Genomic DNA, 24,788 nt, shown 5'->3' with positions numbered 1-24,788 from the left:
TATCTTGTTTATAAAACATATCTTGTTTATAAAAGAAGTTCAGATCTATTATGTAAATGGTTTTTCATGGTAAAACAATACAACATCAACATCATTAACCTTCCTAGGATGACTGGTTAACCTAATTATGCTACTGTAACACTAGAATGAAAATAGATTTATCCAGAAGACGCCCGTCCAAATTTGCATATATCCTACATTATATAGTCTATCTCTTTCTATAACTTACATTTTGAGATCAACTCTGATCTTTGATTATTGTCAATCCTGACAGTAAGACTGTTACGTGTTAGTTAATAAAGAATATATTGAATGCAGGCTCATAAAAAGCACAATAAAAAAATAATGTTTTTAATTAAAAAAGAAAGCAATAATACAAATACGGGTTTAATACAACTCATTCAGAATATTCATGAATACTAAAGCATAATATTCCCCTTTACTGATAGAGCTGCAAATTAAAAGATAACACTGTAATTTATGATCTACTAAATCCAACTTTTGGAAAATAATATCAACCAGATCTTCTATTTAAAATGTTAAACCTTTTAAAATATTAATCATGAATAAATCATGATCAGAAATACTTATTTACATATATGATGACTAACTTCCAACAAACAGAACAATATATGAATAAAAAATGTTAAGTTATACTCTGAAAACAATGACTTCAGAATAAGAGCCTAAAAAAATTACTGTTGCAAATTTAACAATTTCCTCTTTAAAAAATAAATATGTGATATCCTTACCTCATTTAAAAATAAAGTGTACGGTTTATGAACTCTTAAGCAATTGCTTGGGAAACAACATGTTTGGTAAACACTTAACTGGTAGCGTTAAGTACTTTATTACCTTAAAACTGGAAGCTTAAGTAATTTATTTATTTAATAAGAGAAGAAATGTATAAAATTTAATATGCTTGTACAGATTTCAAAATAAAAACCTACAGCAACCAAGAATCACAGTAAGGTATAAACCTAAGTAATGAGCAATACAATTTAAGAAATAAAGTTTTACCGTATAAGGTGACTTTTTATTCTTTAGCAAACTGATTTTTCTTTAGTGTTCATAACTTTATAAGCAACAATAACACAAGTTTTTTTTAAAGAATAATAATAATAATTATAAAAACTAAAAAAAATATAAAGAGCAAAAACACTTAAATATAATCTTTTATTGTCCAATACTTAATAAATAATAACGAATACAACTTATTAGTTATTTAAATATACTAGATTAAATATTATTTAATATTAAATAAAATATAAACCACCAAAACACATTAATCTTATCATATTAATTCCAAGAATCAATTTTCATGGGATCCCAAATTTTCAGTTATTAAATTCTATAAATATATTAAAACATATATATTTTAGATTATTAAGTTTAATAATCTTAAATGAAATTTATAGAATTTGAATATAGTTTCTGCTTGCTTAGCATTTGCAATCACTTTTTGAAAATTCAAATTATTCATTGACATATTGACCAATGTGCTTATAAAATTTAATATTAAGGGAAATATAAACCACCAAAACACAGTAAATAGATAAGTTAAATATATTAATTCTAAGTACCGATTTTCGCAGGATTCCGCATCTTTAGTTACAGATACACAACACAAGGTACTAACCACTATATGATTGCAGATACAAATATTATTTTATCAACTATTTAGTTATTAATAAATCTATATATACAAGGTTTGTAAATAAATTAATGAGACTAGTTTTTTTTTTTTTGGCAGCCAAAGTCGCAACACTGTAAAGTTACTAGTAAAAATATGGTTATATGAACAGCTGATTTATATTAGGTATTAATAATTTTAGTCTATTGCTACCACGAGAGACGTAAACAAACTTTCCATGAAATGAGTTTTTGTTGTGCGTTACAAAAATGAGTGATACTAATTATGAGCAACATTATGCAATCAAGTTTTATGTTAAACTCTGTGAGAACGCTACTGAAACTTTTTCAAAATTAAAAAGAGGGTATGGAGACGATAAAGTTCAAGTTTTTAGGTGGTTTAAAGCATTTTCAGATGGCTGGGAATCAGTTGCAGATGATCCATGCTCTAGAAGACCGTTAAACGTCAAAAAGTGACAACAATATTGAATGAATCAGAAACCTGACACGGTACAACCGGCGGCAATTAACTGTCAAAATGATTGCAGAACAATTGAATTTGAACCGTACCACAGTCCATCCAATTTTGACAAATGAATTGGGCATGAAAAAGTTTGTGAAAATTGGTCCCAAAAACTTCACTGCTGAACAGAAAAATAACAGGGTGGAAGTGTGATGCGATCTTCTAGAGTGAATTGAAACTGACCCTGATTTTCTAAAAAAATGTTATTAATGGTGATGAATCTTGGATATTTGAGTACAATCCAGAAACAAGACACCAGAGCAAGTAGTGACACACATCATACTACCACGTCCAAAAAAGCAAAAATGAGCAAATCAAAACCATGCTAATTTGTTTGTTTGATAGTAATGGCATTGTCCATAAGTAGTTTTTGCCTATAGAACAGACTGTAAAATCAATATGCTTACCAAGAAATTCTTGCAAGACTGCAGAAAAGAGTTGCCTGTGTGAGACAGTCATCAAAGACAACTGGATGCTGCATCATGACAATGCACCTTGTCACACTGCACTCTAAATTAATGAGTTTTTGGCAAAGAAAAACATTTCTGTAGTTCCTCAACCACCTTATTCAACTGACTTGAGCCCCTGCAAATTTTTCCTGTTCCCAACTTTAAAAAAACACCTCAAAGGACACCATTTTGGAAGACTAGAAACGATTTTAAAAAATGTAACTGACCATCTGAAGGATATTCCAGTTTCGGAGTTCTACCACTGCTATGTTGGGAAAACCATTAGAAGCATTGCGTGGCTTCCCAAGGGAACTATTTCGAATAGTTCCCAAGGGAACTATTTGGTAGAGTACATGTATAATTAATTGGATTGTAAATAAAAGGGTTTTTGTGAACCAGTCTCATTACTTTATTTACAGACCTCATATATAAAAGACATAACCTGACTGACTGATAATCAATGCCCAGCAGAGACTACTGAAGGTAAATTGATGAAAATTTGTATACACGTTCTTATGGTGTAAGTACATACTATGAAATCCACTGGGTTGGTCCAGTGTCTTAGCAAATCGGCAGATTTCAAATTCAAGAGTTCCAGTGTTCAAATTCTAGTAAAGGTTACTTTTATAGTATTTGAATACTAGATTGTGGATACCAGTGTTCTTTGGTGGTTGGGTTTCAATTAACCACAAAAATCTCAGAAATGATTGACCTGAGACTGTACAAGACTACACTTCACTTACACTCATATATATTATCCTCATTCATTCTCTGAAGTAATACCTGATAGTGATTCCTGGAGATTAAACGGGAAAAAGTACACACTACGAAAGAAGTTTTAAAAATTATGATTTTAATGGTTAAAATGGGATGACACTGAAATTTACTATTTTTTAAATTTCTCTGTAACAAATGAAGATATCGACTTGATTTTCGGTGCGTGTAATATCTTCATATGAATATCTAAAAACCAGTTTTTGAAATTTTACCTTGAAAGGGGTGAAGAAAGGTAAAAAAATGATTGCAAATTTACGATCATTAGTTAAGGTGAATCATAAAAAGATAAAGGTAAATCATTAGAATTTAGAATGATTGTAAATTTTCCCCATTTCCAACTATACTAACAAGATAATCACTTGATTTGGGCTTGCCCTTCAGATAGATATCTAAGAAGCCATTTCCAGTTTTTTTAAATTTTACTATTTTAAAGGGTAAAAAAAATTGTTTTTGTTTTTTTATATTTTTGCCATTTTATGCAATCACTATTGAACAAATTTTTATGAAATTTGGTAATAATAAGATGGAAATTTATGGTTGTTATTCTGATTATGTATTTCACGAGCAAATTCATGATGGGAAATCTAAAAACCTATTAGTGCATTCTGTCAAACTATTGCTCTGAAGAAATTACAATAAACTGATAATTTTTTTAAAATTGAACAGGTTTTAATTTTTATCATTATTATTCTCACAATAACAGCTAGAACACCTAGCTAGATGGGATGGGCTTGCTTAGCTTGTCCTGAACACCTAAACATTCCCCAACTGTGACGGGAAATGCATGTAACCACATAGCATGGGTGAAGCCGCGATGAAGATAGTGCATGTGTGTGTATATGAGGTCTGTAAATAAAGTAATGAGACTGGTTCAGAAAAACTTTTTATTTACAATCCAATTACATATGGACTCTATCACATTCAAAGTAATTCCCTTGGGAAGCCATGCAACGATTCAAACAGTTTTCCTACTCTTCATAGCAGTGTTGGAACTCGGAAACCGGAATATCCTTCAGATAATCTGTTAATTTTTTTAATGTTTTCTACTGTTCCAAAACGGAGTCAGTAACAGGAAAAAGTTGTAGGGATTCAAGTCAGGTGAATAAGGTGATTGAGGAACTACAGGAATGTTTTTCTTTACCAAAAACTCATTGAGAGTGCAGTGTGACAAGGTGCATTGTCATGATGCAGCATCGAGTTGTGTTTGATAGCTGTCTCACACTGACAACTCTTTTCCACATTTTTTCAAGAATTTCTCGGTAAACATATTGATTTACAGTCTGTCCTATAGATAAAAACTCCAAAACGCTGATTCATTCAACACTGTCATTACTCTTTGACATTAATGGTCTTCCAGAGTGTGGATAGTCCACAACTGATTCCCAGCCATCGGAAAATGCTTTAAACCAACTAAAAATTTAGGCTCATGACAGAACATCATCTCCATACGCTCTTTTCAATTTTGAAAAAGTTTCAGTAGCATTCTCACAGAGTTTAACACAAAACATGATTGCACAACGTTGCTCATAATTAGTGTCACTAATATTTGTAATGTACAACAAAAACTCGTTTCACAAAATTTGTTTATGTCTCATGTGGCAACAATAGACTAAAAATATTAATATCTAATATAAGTCAGCTGTTCATACAACCATATTTTACTAGTAACTTCACAGTGTTGCCACTTTGGCTGCCAAAAAAACCTAGTCTCATTACTTTATATACAGACCTTGTGTGTGTGTGTGCGTGTGTGTATGTGTATATATATATATATATATATATATATATATATACTAACATATAAATTATTATCAGTCATAAAAATAACACTACCTTCTTTTTTTCTAGTAATATATGAATGCTTTTGAAGTGATTGCTACTTCATCATACATTATTATAAAAAAAATTAAAGTAGAAAAGAAGTTTGATAAACAAATAAATTTAGTTCAATAAACAAATAAATTTGTAACATACTTCATAAACTTAATGATTTTCATTTAACTACAACTCATACAGTTGAAATTGTATAAAATAACATTACAAACTTTCTTGAAATATAGAAATAGATAATAAATTAAAATTAGGTATTTTTAGAAAACTAATATTACCTGATTAACAACTATTAACAATATTTTCAAACATCCATTCCATCAAAAAATTGCTACATATAACATCATGATTAACAAACAGAGCATTAAAATATACAAATGATAATATAATATTAAAAAATGAATTAAATTTAATTAAATATACTATTAATAATTTAACAAACAAATTAATATATAAATTTAACAATAAAACATACTGTACTCTTCCAAATAATAATAATAATAAAATTTTTCTACCAGTTACATTTAATTTTTTTAAAAACATTTTAATTTCTATAAAATAGCTTCCAAAACCAGTAATAAAAATTTAAAAACCTCAATAATAATAATACAGATTATAATAATATTTATCATAAATCAGGTGTATACAAGATGAATTGTGGTAGTGATAAATGCAACAAATTTTATACAGGCATGCCCAGCAGAACATTTGAAAAAAGATTCAAAGAACATTTACAAGCTTTGAAGCATGGTAAACAAAAATGTAATTATGCAGACCATATAAAATATAATAAGCATAAATTCATTAATTTACAAGACATGGAAATATCAGCAATAAATATTAATAAATTAAAATACACTCTCTTGACAAAATCCACGTAATAAAAAATAAAAATATTATAAACGAAGAATGAAATTTTGAAGGTAAAGAATGGTTTAAACAAATGTTAAAATTTATTTAATATAAAATTATTTAACAATAATAGTAGTATAAAATTGTTATCAATAATCTTTCATTATTATTCACTTAATTAACTGCCCTAGAAAATGAAACAAACTTCCATTCTATTTTAATTTTTTGATAAAACGTTTTTTACAGTAATATGATGAAGCAATAATCACTATCAAAGTGTTCATAAATTACAAGAAACAAAAAGCAGCGAGTGTTGTTTTTATTACTGATAATAAATCATTACTATACTGCTAAGATGCTCAATTGTAAATTCATTAACATATATATAAATAATTAAAAAACATGAATTGTTGCTAACTAACAGTGTACATAATGCAAGTGTTTAAACAAAAATTAAAAAGTCACCAGGTACCTTATTTAACAATAAGGTAGAATTATCACCTATTCTACTACCAGGATGTATTTTAACAAATTTGGTGCTAAATCCACACTATGGGTGAGGTAGTTCCTTTCTGCTTTGCTATGATGCCCTTAAATCTGTGATCTTGGGTATTTTTTATGCCATAAAGTGTAGTGAAATATAACACAAATTAACTATCATTGCTATGTTATTACAATATAGAACTCTAAAAAGTTTAATTTTGATTACAGTGCAATGACTTGGGTTTTATATATAGATTTAACCTTCAAATTTTTTAATTTTAATAAAAAAATTAATACTTTTTTCCAGATGTTTAATTATTCCGGAGTTAAATTTTATTTAACATGATTCTTTTACTTATTCAAGTTGGATACATTTTGTTTTTCCCCTAATATTATTTATAATATAGGAATCTTGTAATGGTAAAAAATATGGCTCCAACAGTCACATTTTATAACTTGGATTTTCTATTAGCTATTATAATATGTCACAACTTTATGTTGACTTAAGATTAATTAACTCAGGTATAACAGAACAGATGCAGGTGGATTCTCAATACTTATATGTCCTGTATTTGTTTTGAAAAGCAGGGTTTTTTCTATCATATAACTTCTTATTTTTCTTTATACCTCATTAGGATTAATGAGTTTTTTAATAGAAATCTTTTTTAACTGTTATATAGAAAGAAATATGTTTTTGTTATTATCATCATTAAACTATTACATATCATTTCTGGGCCAATGTGTTTTTACTTCATACATACCTGGAGCAAAATGTATGACCATTTTTATAATATCAAAATCATTGTTAAAAAAATTCCCAAAGAAACAGAGTAAAATCAAACAAAAATAAGGTTTATTGAAAACTACTATGTTATTGTTATATTTTATGGCATAAAACTACTATGTTATTGTTATATTTTACGACATAAAAATACTCACTGAAGAAGCAAGAATGTTTTATATGCAATTACAATATTGAACATAATTTTATTAAAATACAGTAATTTTTAATATATTTCTTTCAAGCATAAGATGTACAAAATATTTTGCTTTGAAAACGTATGAGCTGTATGCTTTATATGCTTAAAGAGAAAAATGTAACATTATGTAGGCTTATATATATATATATTCCTTTTAGCAGGTTTAGATATCTCGGAAGAACTGTTATTAACTAAGTGAGCATTCTCAACAATACAATAATAATTTTTCTAACCGTAGAATCTCCTGTTATAATTTAATGCACTGCAAACCAAATTGCACCAGACATGAAATCTGTTTTTTATCTAAATAATGTTGATTAAAAAAAAATTAATATAGACCTGTTTAACAATGATATCTGAACTACAAAACAAAAAAAAAATGATCATACACTGTATAAATAGTGAAACTGCTTATCACTGAACAAGTTAACAAAATATTATATAAGTCCTAAATTTGTAACTGATAAATATTTTAATGTAATCTATATCCTTAACACAAACTTAAGGAAGCAAACAGGTAAATCAACTTTCTTTTGTAACTAAAGCAAGGTAACTAATAAAATGTTTCATATAATACAGTATAAACTTAAAAATATAAATATCTAGAGCTTAGATAGGAAACTTAACACCCTTTATATAATTACATATTAAGAGCTTTAATGTACAACATACAAGAGAATAAATTAGACTTACTTGCAATTTAGTTAATTCCTTTGTAGTAAGCTTTTTAGCAGGTTTAGGTATTTCAGAAGGACTTTTATCAACTAATTGGTTGTTCTCAATGGTAGAATCACAGTTTCCAACAGTAGAATCACCTTGTAACCAATCTATTTGACTGTTACCAATATTAATATCTTTAGCTTCATCCATTTCATTACTCTCTGAAGAATTAAAGTACTCACATGTTACCATCTTATCTGCTGTTACATCTAAATCATCTTTTTGTTTTAAGTCAGACATAGTATCATGATTTATATTGTTTTCAAAATCATTATTATCATTATCACTTTCAGAAGATGAATCTGCAGAGGTCATGAATTCCACATCACTTGAATTCATTGGTTTTAATAATGAAATTTTAGATTTTTCTTTATGACTCAGGTCATCAAAAACATCAGCAAATATATCATCTTCTGCATTACTGCTAATAGTTTCTTTGGTACTTATTGTAACTTGAAGAACAGATTTACCTTCATTCTTTTCAGACTCAAAATTTACATTTTTAACTGTTGCATCAACCTCAATTAAATTATCATCTTGATGGGAACCACTATTGGAGGAATTGCTAGTTTCAATTAATCTCTTATGGCTTTTATTTTCTTCAACTGTAACTGATTCTGATACTGGTTGTTTCATTTTAGTAGTTTCACTGAAACTATCTGATCTTAGATTCAGTGCACTTGTTTTACTTTGGTTTGCTGTGCTTACATTATTTACATTACTACATACACTAAGTTTTTGGTAACTTTCTGGATTATAAATTACATCATCAGTACTCTTTTGAACACTTTCTTTAATACATACTTCATTAAAAACATCTTTGTTATGATTAGAAACACTCTTATTTTTTGATTTTGTATCCTCAATAACAATTATATCATTTGATGTTTCTTGAATTTCATTTTCAATTTTTCTGATTTCATTATTTTCTGTATCGCTACTCCTACAAATACTATCTATAGATTTTCTATTCTGTTCTTTAATTATAGAAAGGATTTGCTCTTGTGTTATTCCACTATTTTCAATAATTAATTTTCTATTCATTTCAAATTCTTCATTTAATTCTTGAAAAGTTATTTCATCAGATGAACTATCACTTTCAATTTTAATTTCATCATGTAATGGTAATTTTTCAAAATCTTCTTCATCTGAGAGAGGTCGATCATTTTTACTAAATATATCCTTTTCTGATTTAAGCTCTACTTTAACTCCGACAGTATCTTTAGTTTCAACTGAAACATCTTCACCATTAGTTTTCAATATAGATTTATTATCATCTTCTGTTGGAATTTGATTAGTTTTTTCATTTTCTTCTTCTTTACTGGATCCTTTATTGTTATCTAAAATGTCAAATGAATAACAGAACTATTAAAATAACATATAAAGGAGGTTATATCTAAAGTAAAGACCGTTTCATTGTAAAAAAATTTATTCTGAAAACTTTATAAATATTTTTTTTATTTCTCTTAAACTACATACCTTATACTACTTATCTACATAATCGCCACATGAATTAAGACATTTATCGCAGCAATACACCAGCTTCAATATACCCTTGTCGCATTCTTCCGCCGCCACTGATTAACAGTATCTTAAGTTCACTATTACTCATGAATTGATTACCACTCAAAAGTTCTTTCAATTTCCCAAACATATGGTAATCAGAAGGAACTAAGTGGACTATATGGTGGATGACTGTAAATTTCCCATTCAAATGTTCTCAGTAAATCATGTGTTGGGGCTGCAATATGTGAACGTGCATTATCGAGCAGCAGGATGACTATCAGTCAGCCGCTCATGTCGCTGATTTTGAATAGTGTGCCGTAATTTATGTAGAGTTTCGCAGTAGGCTTCTGCATTTATAAACGTTCAACATGGCATGAAACAGCAGTAAAAAAACCGATCCCAAAAGACTGTGGCCATCAGTTTGCGTCCAAATAAGTGTGGGCTGACATTTGTTGGTCTGGTTGGTGATTGAGGATGCCATTCACTTGACTGCCATTTTCTCTCTGGTGTGTAATATGAAATTTATGTTTCATCACCAGTAACAATTGAATTAAGGAACTCATCATCCTTTTTTGTGTAGCGCATCAAAAATTCCAAAGCAGATCCCATTTGGATTTTTTCATGATGTTCCGTTAAGACGTGCGCAAACTTTTCTGAAGCCTAAATAGTCATAAACAGTGCACCAATAACAGCTCTTGAAATATCAGGAAAAAGAAGGGCCAGGTTGGAAATCGTTGAGCAACTATCTTTTCTGATTTCATCGTCGACGAGTTTCAACACGTCCTTGGTGATTATTGAGGGTCTCCCTGAACGTTCATCATGCACATTAATTCTGTAATTTCACCATTTTCAGATGATTCTTTCATTCATTACATTATCACTGTACACAGCAGCCAATTGCCTATGAATTAAAGATGGCTTAATGTTTTGATAGTTTAAAAAACATAATAACATATTTCACAGGTGGCATCAATTTTCTATCCATTTTATAATGCAATAACTCATATGTAATTAAAGATACTACAACGTGACAACTTACAAACAATGCAATGTGTACAAATTACTAGCGTGGCCAAGAATGACACAGGTTTGCCACCTTAAGGAGAAATTTCCCAGTAGTTTTTACTTTAAAGATATCTCTTATAACATGAAAAGCTGTAAATAAAAAGTTACAGTAAATGATAAATTTACAATTTTTTTTCTGATGTATGATACACCTTATTAAAAAAAAAAAATAGCTTCTAATCAACAACCCTCTGATTAGAATATAACATGATTGTTGCTGTGATTTAAGAATGAAAGATAATTTTAAGCTCATATATCTTTTCTTTTTTGTAAAATTTGAATGTTCTAAAACTGATGTCATGAATTTCTTTTTTCATAAATTAAGATTAATATGATTTGCATCCAGCTGATAAAATTTCCTAAAAGTAAAGCCTGTTGCATTGGCTTCCAGTACTCATCTATATTCCTCCTCATCTCATAAAGGAAGAAACAATCATTGGTATTAGCATCAGAAGGACGAAAAACATAACAGGAATACCAGCCCTTTCAATTTGTGAAGATTCTTTTAGTTAACTCCAGAAGCAATATCATCAAAAGCAAGAAAACTAACTATTCTGGCTTATTTCAATGAATCTCCCATTCATGCATGCTTTGACAGATAAATGGACTGATCTGAAATTAACTGTTAAAAATTTATCATATAAATTTAATAACCAAACAAAGAGAGTTTGAGATTTTGGGTTTCAGTAGCATCATAAGACCAGCATACATTTTTAAGGTTGGGTAAGGTCCTGAAAGTTTGAAGCCTCAAGCATATACATCAATGAGATTTTCTTTGTGTTCCCAACTGTCTAAGTGGTGATGAACACAGTTTTGACAATTATACCCAGCTGCCTCTTATCAATCAAATTTCCCTAGAAGGTTGCAAAAGCTTAGCCTCAACAATGATGTTACCATTTAATGGTTTGATAAATTGAAATTTAGTGTTTGATATTCATATAAGAATGTGTAATGGTTTACTGCTGGCACCATACATAAATAATAATACTTCAGGCTTATCTAAACCTGGCCTCTATTTTCATAACCTCTCCTACGTTCTTTTTCCATATTCTTTATAAGAATCTACAACTTTCACATGAATACACACTTTTCTTCTTGAAAGATATATTCTTAATGAACCATTGATAAAAAAGATTTAATTACTTAGTTACAAAAGTTTGTTTAAGTAATTGGCTCAATTTAATCTTTGGTTCAAAATGTTCTACATACTATTAAACATATTTGGATTAAATGTTTCACATAATATTGCATACAAATATAGACGATACACAATATTCTATTGCTCTAAAGTTATGCCGTCAAATATACTTATGGAGTTTAAAAACTTAGCAGTAAGTTCAATATTTTACCCTTAGCAATGAGGGTAAAACAAAGATTTATGATAAATAGAGCCATAAATCTTTAATTGCAATTACTGCTGTTCGATTTACATTACTAAACACTTATTATCTTTAGGTTTATTGGTTGTTTTTTTTTTACATATAAAGGAGAAACCATAAATAAATTATCCCCAGTGTACCTTATGAAAAACTGTAATTTTTAACTGTAGAATACGTTTGTGAATAATAAATTTTCAATCTAATTATTACCACTCTTTTTTCAAGGAATAAACTTTATAGAATAATTTATTTTGCCAAAAAACTGATATGTGTAATGTTTCTTCAGATAAAAGTAATTAATCAACTTAAGCCGATTCATATGTATTGCTTTCATAAATATTTACTTCCAATCATTTTCCATATCAAAATTAGAACCACTAAATCATTTCCAAACATATTTAAAATTCAGTACCATATATAAAGCTTAACTGAATCCATATTGTTGGAAAAAATCACTGTAACAAATAAGGAAAAATAATGAAATAACGTAACAAAACATAATATTTAGTTACCAACTATAAGGTGTTTGTAATTATATTTATAAAGAAAATAAAAACAACATGTGGTTTCTACTAGCTAAGATAAAAGCAGAGTATAAAATATTAGAGACTTGCTTTTAACTAGTACCAGCTAGTACCAGTTATATATTTTCTGACAGAAAGAAGAACTAGAGTCAATTTTTTATAAAAAATATAAGGCTATAAATTAAAAAGAAATACATAAGAATGATCATACCAGAAATAAAAAGATATCTAGTGACATTGTCTGAAGCTATTCTACTCCCAATATCAGATGTTTGAACACCTTGTTCAGCTAGTAAAACTTCAACATCATTCAGACTGAATGTATGACCACCCATTTCCTTTTCTGCTTCTTCTAAGGAGACTTGGACAGACCGTCTTTTTAAAAGACGATTCATCTGGTAGTTAGAAAACTGACCCAAATCCTGAAAAATTCATTAGAAAATTATAGGTTAGTGGTTAAAAAAATAAAATAAACTTTTAAAAAATGCATAGTACTAACTAAAACTTAGAAGAGATTTACAGTAAATACAAAATAGCTTTCAATGCAGGGAAATTTACATATTAAAAATTTCTTTTTTTTATGTAAAATTTTCCATTTTATTTTTTCTTATTCAATTGTTTACAACAGCTGTAAGCAATTGATAAGTCACATAACTTGTGTTTTGTAATCTGTAATCTTAATTCACAAATGATTTAATGTAAAATATTGTAGTTTAAAAGCAGATTAAGCAAATGGAAAGTAATTTGTGGGCAAACAAGAAAGGTAGTCTATAATGCTTACAATTTCTTTATGCTAAGTGAAGAAGCAACAGTTGTATAATACATATTTATAATTATATTGTTAAACTTGTAGAGATTATAAATAAAGATTATTAATATTATTTCATTAAAATATTATAAAGGAAAAAATCCTTGGGATTTTTTGACAGGCACTTACGTTCAGTTTCACGTCCTCCATTATTTATAAACAAACTATGTAACTCTGTTCTTCTTATTTACGTCAGGCATATAGATATGTCAATCAAGTTTAGTTCAACAGCTGTTTTATAATAAATTTTTTCGCTCTTCTAAAATGTTGTTATAGTAAAATCATTCTCTTGATATTAAAGTAAGTTCAATAAAAGATTAAACCAATGCTATTTAAAATGTAACTTAAAAATATGAATCTAAATAAATACTTAAATATAAATATTGTAAATGAATATACAGATTAATTTCAATAATCTTAAACAAATGTAGCTACAAATATAATAATAAAATAAATGAGTTACATCTGAATACGTAATAAAATGTATATATAATAAAAATATAATTGAATACATTAACAAAGTATTTATTGAAGATATTGATCCAGCAGCATAAATTTTCAATAATGGAAGGTGCATTAGTTACATTTATTCAATTTTTTTTTTTGATACTGAATAATAACATGAACATTTTATAATGTTTTACATTTCCAAATTATATCAGCAATAATTGGCAATCTTAATAACTTCTTTTTTGTTGAACCATAAATTGATATGTGGAAAGATTTGTAACACATAACATGAATGGTCTTTAACTGAAGAATGGCAAAATAAATGAAATCTTCACATATCCATGTCATGGAGGACAAAAAGAACTTACCTAACCTTTAAGACATCTTTTATTGAACTTACTTTATTAACATTTTTAAAGAGAATGATTTTAGTAAAACAAATTTACTTTAATAAGAGAGAAAAAATTTACTTTAGTAACTTAAAGAAACTTAAAAGAAAAGTACTTTAACAACAGCATTATCAAGAAGAAATATATATATTATAAAACAGCTGTTGAACTAAACTTCATTAACATATCTACAAGGCATGTTTTTAAAGTAAGTACTGTTTTGAAATTAAAAAAAAAAAAACATGTACACTATTCGTAATAATTTTATTTTTATGCGAAAGCCTGTACTTTAATCTACTTTTCTATATAAGTGCCACCAATATTAAGGCACTTGTCATATCGTGCAACCAGCTTTTGAACACTGTCATCATAGAAGTCCTGCCTGACTTAATAACCACTGCAACACTGTCGCTTTGACACTGGTACCCAGTATGAGCACAATTTTCAATAAAGTGTTCGGTCACAATTTCATAGACAACACTTCTTGAAAAATCAAAGCGTCTGTTCTCTCTCATTTTTTCGTCAACTTTCTAGACCAAATGTAATGCCAGAAGATCATCCATTCCACTCCTCATCATGAACATTCTGGCAGCCATCTTTAAAAACTTTAACCCATTTTCATATCATTCCATCACTCATAATGTTTTCTGCACACACTTCAATGATCTGATGATGAATTTAAGCCACTTTGACACCTTTAGCACTAAGAAAATGAATCACACCACATATTTTACAGTCGGCGCGATTCTTGATCAGTGGAGGCATTTTAAATACTTACAAACAAACCTAAACACATTCAAATATTTCGGTAATGGCGTCTGTGGCTTGCCAACAGATGCGGATACACAGTGCATGCACATGTGTGGAATGACCGCAGCGTAGCAGCAGCGGAATATCAAAACAGTACTTACTTTAAAAACATGCCTCGTATATGCCTGACATAAGTAAGAAGATAAGAGTTACATAATTTGTTTATAAATAAGTTAAGGGCCAGTCTCTGTGATGTGAGTGGTAGCGTATTGGCCTTTCATCCGGCGGTCCCGGGTTCGAATCCTGGTCAAGCATGGCATTTTCACATACACACTACAAAATCATTCATCTCATCCTCTGAAGCATAACCTAACAGTGGTCCCAGAGGTTAAAAAAAAAAATAATAAAAAATATAACAATAATGAGGACATGAAACTGAACAGCAATATCAGTTACCATTAAAAAAAAAAAAAAAAAACTGTATCTGTAAAGGGATTAGTGAACCCCTCTGTTTGAATGATTCTAAGTGAATTGCAAAAAATTAGCAAAATTGTCAAAATTCCAAAGCCTAACTAAACATTGAAAGAAAATAAAACTAAATGGATAGTAAATAAATTTGATCAAGATGTTAATTGATGAACGATAAATGAGAAGCATATCAGGTGAATACCAACTTTATCAAATGTTTATGGAAAGGTAGTTGCAGACATAAATTTAAAAAAAAGTAAGTCATTTTTTCTCACTTTTGTAAAAAACTTGGGCTTCAAATACAGAAAGCCTGCAAATAATATATGTATAATATATTATCTTCGAAAGACATGATATTCAAATTAGTAGAATTAATTATTTACTATGTATAATGCATGGTGGTTGAAATACAGTTTATGTTGATGAAAGTTACACGCAAGCTACTGGTAAAGGCTGGTCAGATGGAAATAGTGAGGGTTATCATGTACAAATTTCTAAAGGAAACAGACACTGATTATTGTTATACTGGTGGTGAAGCTGGATTTATTTCAAACTCTTTACTTATTTCCAAATCGGGCTGTAAATCTGGGGATTAGCATGATGATATGAATTTCTCAAACTTTTAAAGATGTGTTAAAGAAAATCTCACAGTGGATCTAGCAGATAAATTCAGCAGCCATTCTTGACAATCCCCCTTATCACAATGTATTAGAAAACCCCTCTCCAAATTCTAATTCAAGAAAGGCTGAAATGCAAGAGTGGTTGAGTAATCACAATATTCCATCTTCATACTCAATGATGAAACCCGAGTTGTGTGACCTAATTAAAAAAACAAAACTAAAAATGCTTACATACGAGATTGATAAAATTTTAGAAGTACATGGACATTAATACTCAGACTGCCTGCATTATTCATAATTAAATCCTACTGAAGAAATATAGTCAGAAGTTGAATGGCATGCTGGCAGTCATAATATTGATAATTTGCTGAAATCCATAGAGAAATGTCTGTGAGATTAATTTGCAACCATGGATGCTTCTAAGTGGGAACCATATTGTAACATATTAAAAATATTGAAAGTTAATGTTTATTAGATTATGCAGTAGAGAAATATATCATTAACTTAGAGGATATATAGTGACAACAATTAACTTTCCTATTCACAAAAGATAAAAATTAATCCTATTTCAGTTAGTTAGTAAAGTACACTTATTCGATATGAAGAAAGTTAATACAAAAATTTATTTGGCATTTAAAACAGTTAAAACTATTCTGTTAAGTTGAACCCAATTTTTTTTTTTGTTTATTGAATAAATTGTTTTTTGGCTTGTAAATTAATTTGTAAACATCTTCATTGTTTATATAAGTTATTACAAAATATCAAAAAGCAAAAATAAAAATCAAATAAAAAATTTACGTTGCTTAATAAATGAACATAACCAAATCAAATTTTGGGTGTTACGATTTAGGATCATAACAAACAAATTTTCCTTCAGAGGTAGTATTGCTCGTTGAGAAGATAGAAAAAAATTTCTTCAGCTTGACCTCCCATTTAAGTAACACTATCATGCTACATTGTATGCAGTGTACTAATAATGCCAAATTTCTTTACTATCATCATGAAGGAGAACCTAGGAATGATTCAACATTTAGCACCATTAACATCTGAAATCCTGATAATGAATCTAGATGTCACAAAAATAACTATTCTGATTCTAAAATTATTAAAAATTATAAAGAACCCACTATATAGTTAATGGCAATATATTTCCCAACAAAGTAATAAAATAATGTATAATTTTAGCAGTTCTAAAATCTTTGATACAAGTCCTTCTAAGTAAAAAAAAAAAATGTTACAAGAGAAGAAATCATACTTACTAAATATATTTTACTGAAGTGCGTTATTAAATAGAAAACTGGTGTATTTTCAATCATGTTTTGTTGGTATTATTTTTGGAATCTATTTGTTTCACAATGGTACTAACTTAACCAGAGATACACACTGTAATGATATAACAAATTTCATAGACAAACAAAATTTGATATTTTTTTAACTAATATTTTTAAATTATTAATTGAAGTTTTTTAAAGAACATAATGAAATGCTACATTACAAGAAAATAATTCTGGGGAGTACAATATTTTTCTTTACAGTTTTTATGGACATCATAATTTCTAGACAAATATTAAGTATGTTCAATATCAGTCTTGGCCTGACATAAAGAAAACAAAGAAAAATCCAATGAAGAGGTATGAGCACTTTAAATTTAAACTTAACAAAAATAGTTACATTGTGCAATGAGGTGAAATGTTATGTACAAAATCAAGTACCTTATGTTCCTTTGTTCTATTTACTGATATTCAGGAAAAGAAAATCTCTACATTTTTTTTAAATTAAGAAACACTGAACATAATACTGTTATTAAAATCATAATAAATATGAAAACTTCTTTACAGAAATGTTAAAATAAAAATAAAATTATAAATGTAATGTTATATAAGTGAATAACTTTGGCAAAGTTTAAAAAAAAAAATAATTGAAAAACAAACAAATATAAACTACACATCTATAAACATTCCTTTTAATTAAAACCTTTAGATTGAATCAATGATAATGGAATAACTCTTTCTATTCACATTCCCAATTTAAAATCAGTCAATTTATCAACAATGAATAATACAAACAAAATTATTGAGTTGCCACCTTTTTGTTATCTTCCCATACAATGAAATTTACGAGGCTCAGCTGATAAATTTTGCATACTAGTGTGCTACATGGTACAAAAGGTACTATCGAGTTGGGTGTGGCAGCACATGATAGCTAAACTCCCCCTCTACAAACCTATGATAATGCGTTAAAATCCGTTAAGCGGGTTGTTTTCAGTAGCAGTTAAAATGGAGTCAAGTATGGCCAATATGTCAACACAGTTAAAACGGAGCACAGTGATAGAATTTTTAACAACAGAAAATGTGAATCCTACGAATATTTTTTATTATTTAAAAGTGGTTTACGGTAGTGAAACTGTGAACAGGAGTACTGTGAGTAGGTGGGCACTGAAGTGAAGCTGGTAAAGTGACAATTGAAGATGCACTTCACAGTGGAACAGTTTCTGTGACTGATGAGAAATATTGAAAGGAAGTAAACGACTTGCTTCAAAATGATTGGTGAATCACCCAGCAAAATATCGTTATTCAGTTAGGCATATCTAAAGAATGAGTAGGCCATATTATCGAGCAATTGGGTTACTGTAAATTCTGTGCACGATAGATACCGCACAAACTCTCTGATGACTCTCCACAAGCTGAAATTTCAGTTTATTCCACATCCACCATACTTGCCAGATTTGGCTCCGTGCGACTTCCACTTCTTCCCTCATCTCAAGAGGGATCTCAAAGGTAATCATTACACCACTGACAATGAGGTGAAGGAAGCTGTGGACACTTGGAGCTGAGAAAGATCGCCAGAATTTTTCAGTGACAGAATGCGAAAACTTGTCACATGTTGACAAAGTCTACCAGTGTAAACAGGGATTATATTGAAAATTAATACTGCATTTTATAGCTAAGGTATTGTACTTTTAATCAGTTTGTATTTCATTCCAATATCTCTTTTCATTCCTAAGCTATGCATATATGTGCAAAATTTATCAGCTGAGCCTCGTATATAACTATATCATATATAGTTATAGTTTATAACTATATCATATATCAAAGATTCTTTCACTTTTATGTTTTTCAGATTGAATGTTTATTATAACAAGTTTCGTAGCCCTTTACCTATCCTCAAATTAATTATACAGGAGTCAGGATACAATGATACTAAGGATTATTTTAACACAATGAGGTCTTCTTTCTCAGCTCTGTTATCAGTAAGATATTTTCTAAAAGAGATTGAATTACTCTTTAATGTTGTAGCAGTCCAGCAATTATGTCACTGTTGTCAAAGCTAATAATTTTTCATGGATTCAATTAATTATATTACATTTGCATTTAGAATTAATAAGTACTTGCTAAAGTTTAACACAATGTTAAAACATAAGTTCATCTTACTGTGGTCAAAATAAATATATACTTCATACTGTGGTATGACATTATCCATAACTATTAAAATAATTATGAAAATCACAAAATTGTATAATTAAAATTATGCTAAATCTTTTTAATTTTAAAAAAAATTATAAAAATTGCAAAACTGTTCCCAACTGTTAGTTTGGGAACAGTTTCATAATTTTTTTGAACCAGTTTTTAGAAACTGGTTCGAAAAAAATCATTTCATTTCAAACCTTTCATTTCCTCACCAAACTACCTGAACTTTTCTATTCAAATAATAAGAAGGCATCCTTTAAAAAAACCAAGTTATTTTCTAATATGAAGTAAAATTAAATGTTTTTCTTCACTAGGCAATTTTAAATCTGTACTTAAGCTGACAAATTGCTTTGCTTCACTCATCTTATGGTTGCATCATGTCACATTTTTGAGGTAGTATGAACTTCATTGATCACAATCTCGTCTACAAAGAAAATCCTTTATTTGTTGTTTTTAAGTTTCTTATTTTCTTCAAGTAACTCTGGTACTACAACGTGATGACCTTCCATTATTACATTTTGCCTATTTCTGATCACAAATTTAAATCCTAACAATAGTAACAGTTCTTACAGATTTAACAGTGACAGTTTATATAGAATAACACTTCACTTAATATTAGGAAGGTCATTTATGACTGGAAGTAATTTATTTAAAGTGGGAAGTTTATTTTTTTAGGAAAACTTGTGAAATTTCAGCCATACTGTATGTTTATCAATTCATCAAAATTTTAAAAGACAGTTTGATCTAGTTTTCTTGTTCCAAGCATAACTAGTTTACCCATTTTGATTATTTCATTTTAGATATTAAGGACATTCTTCACTGACATCTTGTAAATCCTGCTGTATGTTTTTCAACATTTTTAACTCTCAGTATCAGGCATTCCACGTACCTGAAGTGGCAGATTATTATACAAATTTTCAAAAATGATAAAATATATATAGTTTTATATATTATAAAATATACAATGCAACTATGTTACAACTCAATTTTAGGTTAAGCTATGACAAATAAATGTAAACCGTAGTTAAACAGGAGTACATATGACCGAATTATACCAGTGAGATTTAGATACTGTGTGCATGCTCCACTGAGAACTACATGCTCTTGATGTGGAGAATTATATGGGTTCTCCTTACCATGTGGGTTTATTTACATCAGGCCCAGACTAATGATGAACAGAGTTTAGTGCTGACAGATGTAGTTCATACAAAGAAGAAAATTAACAATTTTTTTCTTTCACTATGTAGATGTTCACATAAGATAAATGTAAAAAAACAAATGATGTCATACAGCTGTTATAATTGATTACATATATTAATTATTTTCAGGAAACTAGCACATGAACATTTGTATTATAAAAGATGTTGGTTACTCAAATGAGTTTTAAAATAGATTCACTGATCTTTACTGGGCCTGAAGATGAGTTACAGGGAGAGAAGTCCAAGAAATGATTAAAAAGTAACTGTAGGTCTAATTGGAGTTAATAAATGCTCACTCCAGCAGTCCTAACCTCATTTTTAAATAGAAATAATACAGAATAAAAAGCAATGGAAATTAACAGATGCACTGCTGAGAAGTATGTGATTACAATCAATATCTATAATATTAAACTTACAAAGTACTACAATAATTAGTAAACATTACAAGATTATTATAATTATCACATAAAGTTAAATTTTTCAACACTCAAATTGTTCACAATCTGTTAACAATCACAAATCTAAGCTAGTTGGACCATTTTATTTTCATTTTACACATTGAGATGCATAGGAAAGAGTAAAATATTGTTATCTTTACATTTTGTTGGCATGAAGGCAAAAAATACACGATTTCTACATTTCAACTTACTTTTTTCATTCCTGTCAAGAATGTTGTAACTTGTTTTTCAATAATTATATTTCTTAAAATTTAGGGACACAAAGATTATCAAGGATTTATTGCAGTAATAAAAATTTTAATTTGTTAAATTAAGTAAAAATAAAGTTGTACCCTAAATAAAAAAAGTAAATAATCAATAAAATTGTGAATTGTAGTAGTACCTCTGGCATTTCATGAATGCGACTCCATGAATTTTCCTTCCTTTTTTCTTTAAGTTCTGTAAGTATATCATGGCGGATGTCAGCTGGAAGTGCCTTAAACTCAGCACCATGTACATCAATAGAATGGAGATCTTTATACTTTGTTTTCTTTAAATCTTCCTCAGATTCACTGCTACTATCATTATTTTCACTGTCAAGCCTGAATTAAAAAAATAAATAAATAAATAAAATACAAAATAATAATAATTCTTGTCTTCTACTGTTTGTCTTCTTGGTTTCTTGTCTTCTACTGGGTATGTTCCCCTTCTGGCAGCAGATTGGGAAAGGCTTGGCAGATTTACCTGGTAGGTGGGAAGAAAAGTTCCACTTGTGCAACAAAATACAGGAAAATCAAAAGCATCTATTTCCGTGTTGGACAGTGTCTGTTCCTCTTGTTAGGGATGACTGATTATAAGTTGAGATAGGCATTGTGTCATCCTGGGAGTACCCAATTTACTTGGTTTTTTCTTGACCAACTGTGGAGGGATTATTGTCTGGCTTTGCTGAAGGGTAGTAGTGAAATCATGTTAGGAGATAGTCACATCAGGTCCTCATTGGGTAGTGCACCAAGGGTGCAAGGGCTGATATCTGCATTGCTCTGAACAGGCCCCAGTCTGTCCATGTTTACCAGGACCAGGCAAACTGAGCCGAGGCTTCAAGGAACATGGGTAGGGATTTGTAACATCCTGAAGGTACACCTGTTCTGTACATAATACCTACAGTACTATGCTGTACCTATAAATGAACTATAAAACTGTATCGTACTATACACGATAACATACAGAGCAACACACACACACACACACACAGAGTACAGAGTAACACGATAACATGGACTGAAATACTTTCTTTCATTGAACTACATAATGGTGTGAAGCATTATAAATGATATTTTATAACAGCAATAACATAGACTCAACAAAAGTTTTAATTCCCTATCATTGGCATGTCATGGCGCTTGACAAGAGATAGCTTACAGTATATTATTATTCGCATAAAGCATTAACTGGACTTGCACTTGCATATATGAGTGACAGAATGACAGCCTAAACTACTGAGATATTACTCATGTATGCTGAATTCATATTTATATCTGCTACATTTGTGAGACAAGATTTAGAATGTAACATTTTTCTTGGAGTTGGCTATATGTACCTTACTTATATGTACTGACTTGAATCTTTGATTAGAACCATTCCTCACGTGTAATTCAATAACAAGAAATTTATTAATACACAAATAAAATATCTTAGTTCTTGATCCCCTTCATGGTATAAAAAAAACTGAAGAAAATCAGTGATGTAAATTTGGGTTAATTCATATTACGGTTTGATTACCAATTTTAAGTAATAATTTTTCATACAGCAACTTTTTCCGGGACTAATCACTAGTATCAACCTTCATTAAGTACAAAAATATTTGCAGTGATACTAATTATAATACATTTTTCAAACCTTACTCAGAGTTGTCATCTTCAAGAAGAGGAGGTAATTCATACAAATCCTTTTTAGCTGGAGAAGTTGAAGAAGAACTTGGTACAACATTTAAATCACCCAATACTTGGCTTACTGCTCTTTGTTTTAACAGATTCTTCAACAATTGTTGACGGGCTTTCTCTGAAGCAATAGCTGCTCTATCTTTTTGCTGATGACGAGCTGCCTGTACAAATATAGTATAATAAAAAGAATGAATTAGTATGGTAAGATATCAAAAACCAAATAACAACAAACAACTCCACTAAATTCACACTTCACTTAAAAATCAAACCCACTAAAACTAAATTTCTAGTAAAAAATTAAACTAAAAAGAAATATAAATTTTCAGAAGAGAAAAATTTTGAAAATCATCATTCCAGATTTGATAGCTTACAATTACTTTTCTTAATTTTCTTATAATCCTTAATTTATACAAACTTTATCTTTGTTTATACATAATTTGGTGTTCTGAATAATAATCTAAAAGAAGTGAAAGTTCTTTAATATAACTTTCACTTTTAAGTATGTATACATTCTATAAAAGAAAAGTATGGCTTTATTTATTTTAGAGGTCAATGTTGAATGTACAAACTGTAACAAATATTAAGCATAACAATGTAACATCATAAAATATGAATTTATGATTTTTGTACTTTGCAATACATTTAGTAACAACTATCCATTAGTAATAATAAAAATGAGTGAGATGGTTAAACTGTAATTTCAATAAGGTAGTTCTACGACATGTATCTCAGGTAGTGGCATCCTGAGCCAATTTAAGTAGGATACTGTTACTACTTTACCTCTAAGAGAGGTGTCCGTCTGACTAATGGGCCTCCCCACCTACCAGCTGTAAATCCGGCATGGTAGGTTGGCCTGCCGGTTCTGGATCTGTAGGTACAGTATAGAATCGGTTTAAAGTGGTCATTAGTCCTCTAAACATTACCTAAAACTTTTGTTTGAGACAATTTTTGATATGACCAACCCTTATGGTAAGGGATGACCAAAACCAAAAAAGAAAAAACAAAATATCGCTATAACGTTCTTATTAAGTAAAATAATGAATTCGTTTAAAGTTCTTACTATTCTTTGGATAAGGGCATAAAACTTATCTAAGTAGTTTTTTTATATAACCAACCATTGACACAGGGGGTGGAAAAATTGGGGTTTAGAAGACCTATACCTACCTTAATAGGCACAGTATTGAATTGGTTTAAAGGAGGTTGTTAGTCCTCTGAACATTACCTAATACTTTTGCCTGACACAATTATTGATATGACCAAGGTAAAGGATGACCAAAATGTTGCTGGAAATGTAAGGTGGGGGGGGGGGGGTAAACTCTTGTCGTATGCTAAACACGTGAAACTTCTTTCACACGCAACCATTGTCATATTGAGTAAATTTGAAGTTTTTCTTAACTTTAAGGTGGAAATATTTTTATCTCCTACTTAGCACCGGTGAAATCTACCTCTGCCTTCCAGCATGCCGAAAGTGATTTTTTATTTCATAACTAAATTTAGTTAAATACTTTTATATAATACAGTACTTCAATATTTTCTAAAC

At 29.3% G+C, this 24,788-nt stretch overlaps 1 protein-coding gene across 2 annotated transcripts in view; it reads right to left on the bottom strand.

Moving 5' to 3' along the window:
* The window catches only part of mus201 (rad2 superfamily protein mus201), a 70,003-nt gene that overhangs the window by 17,601 nt on the left and 27,614 nt on the right, over positions 1–24,788 (bottom strand). Inside the window, exons 3-6 of one of the 2 annotated variants that reach the window (XM_075355401.1) lie at positions 23,210–23,409; positions 21,712–21,910; positions 12,932–13,142; positions 8,220–9,586 (exon numbers count right to left, since the gene is read on the bottom strand). In XM_075355401.1, the coding sequence (XP_075211516.1) occupies positions 8,220–9,586; positions 12,932–13,142; positions 21,712–21,910; positions 23,210–23,409 (1,977 nt within the window). Of the gene's footprint in view, positions 1–8,219; positions 9,587–12,931; positions 13,143–17,464; positions 17,589–21,711; positions 21,911–23,209; positions 23,410–24,788 lie in introns of those variants that run through there. The other variant, XM_075355402.1, reaches the window with a different exon arrangement.

Source organism: Lycorma delicatula, chromosome 2 (assembly GCF_047948215.1).
Source record: "Lycorma delicatula isolate Av1 chromosome 2, ASM4794821v1, whole genome shotgun sequence".
Lineage (NCBI taxonomy): Eukaryota > Metazoa > Arthropoda > Insecta > Hemiptera > Fulgoridae > Lycorma > Lycorma delicatula.
The sequence above is the reverse complement of the archived record's forward strand: the minus strand, read 5'-3'. Positions and strand labels throughout refer to the sequence as shown.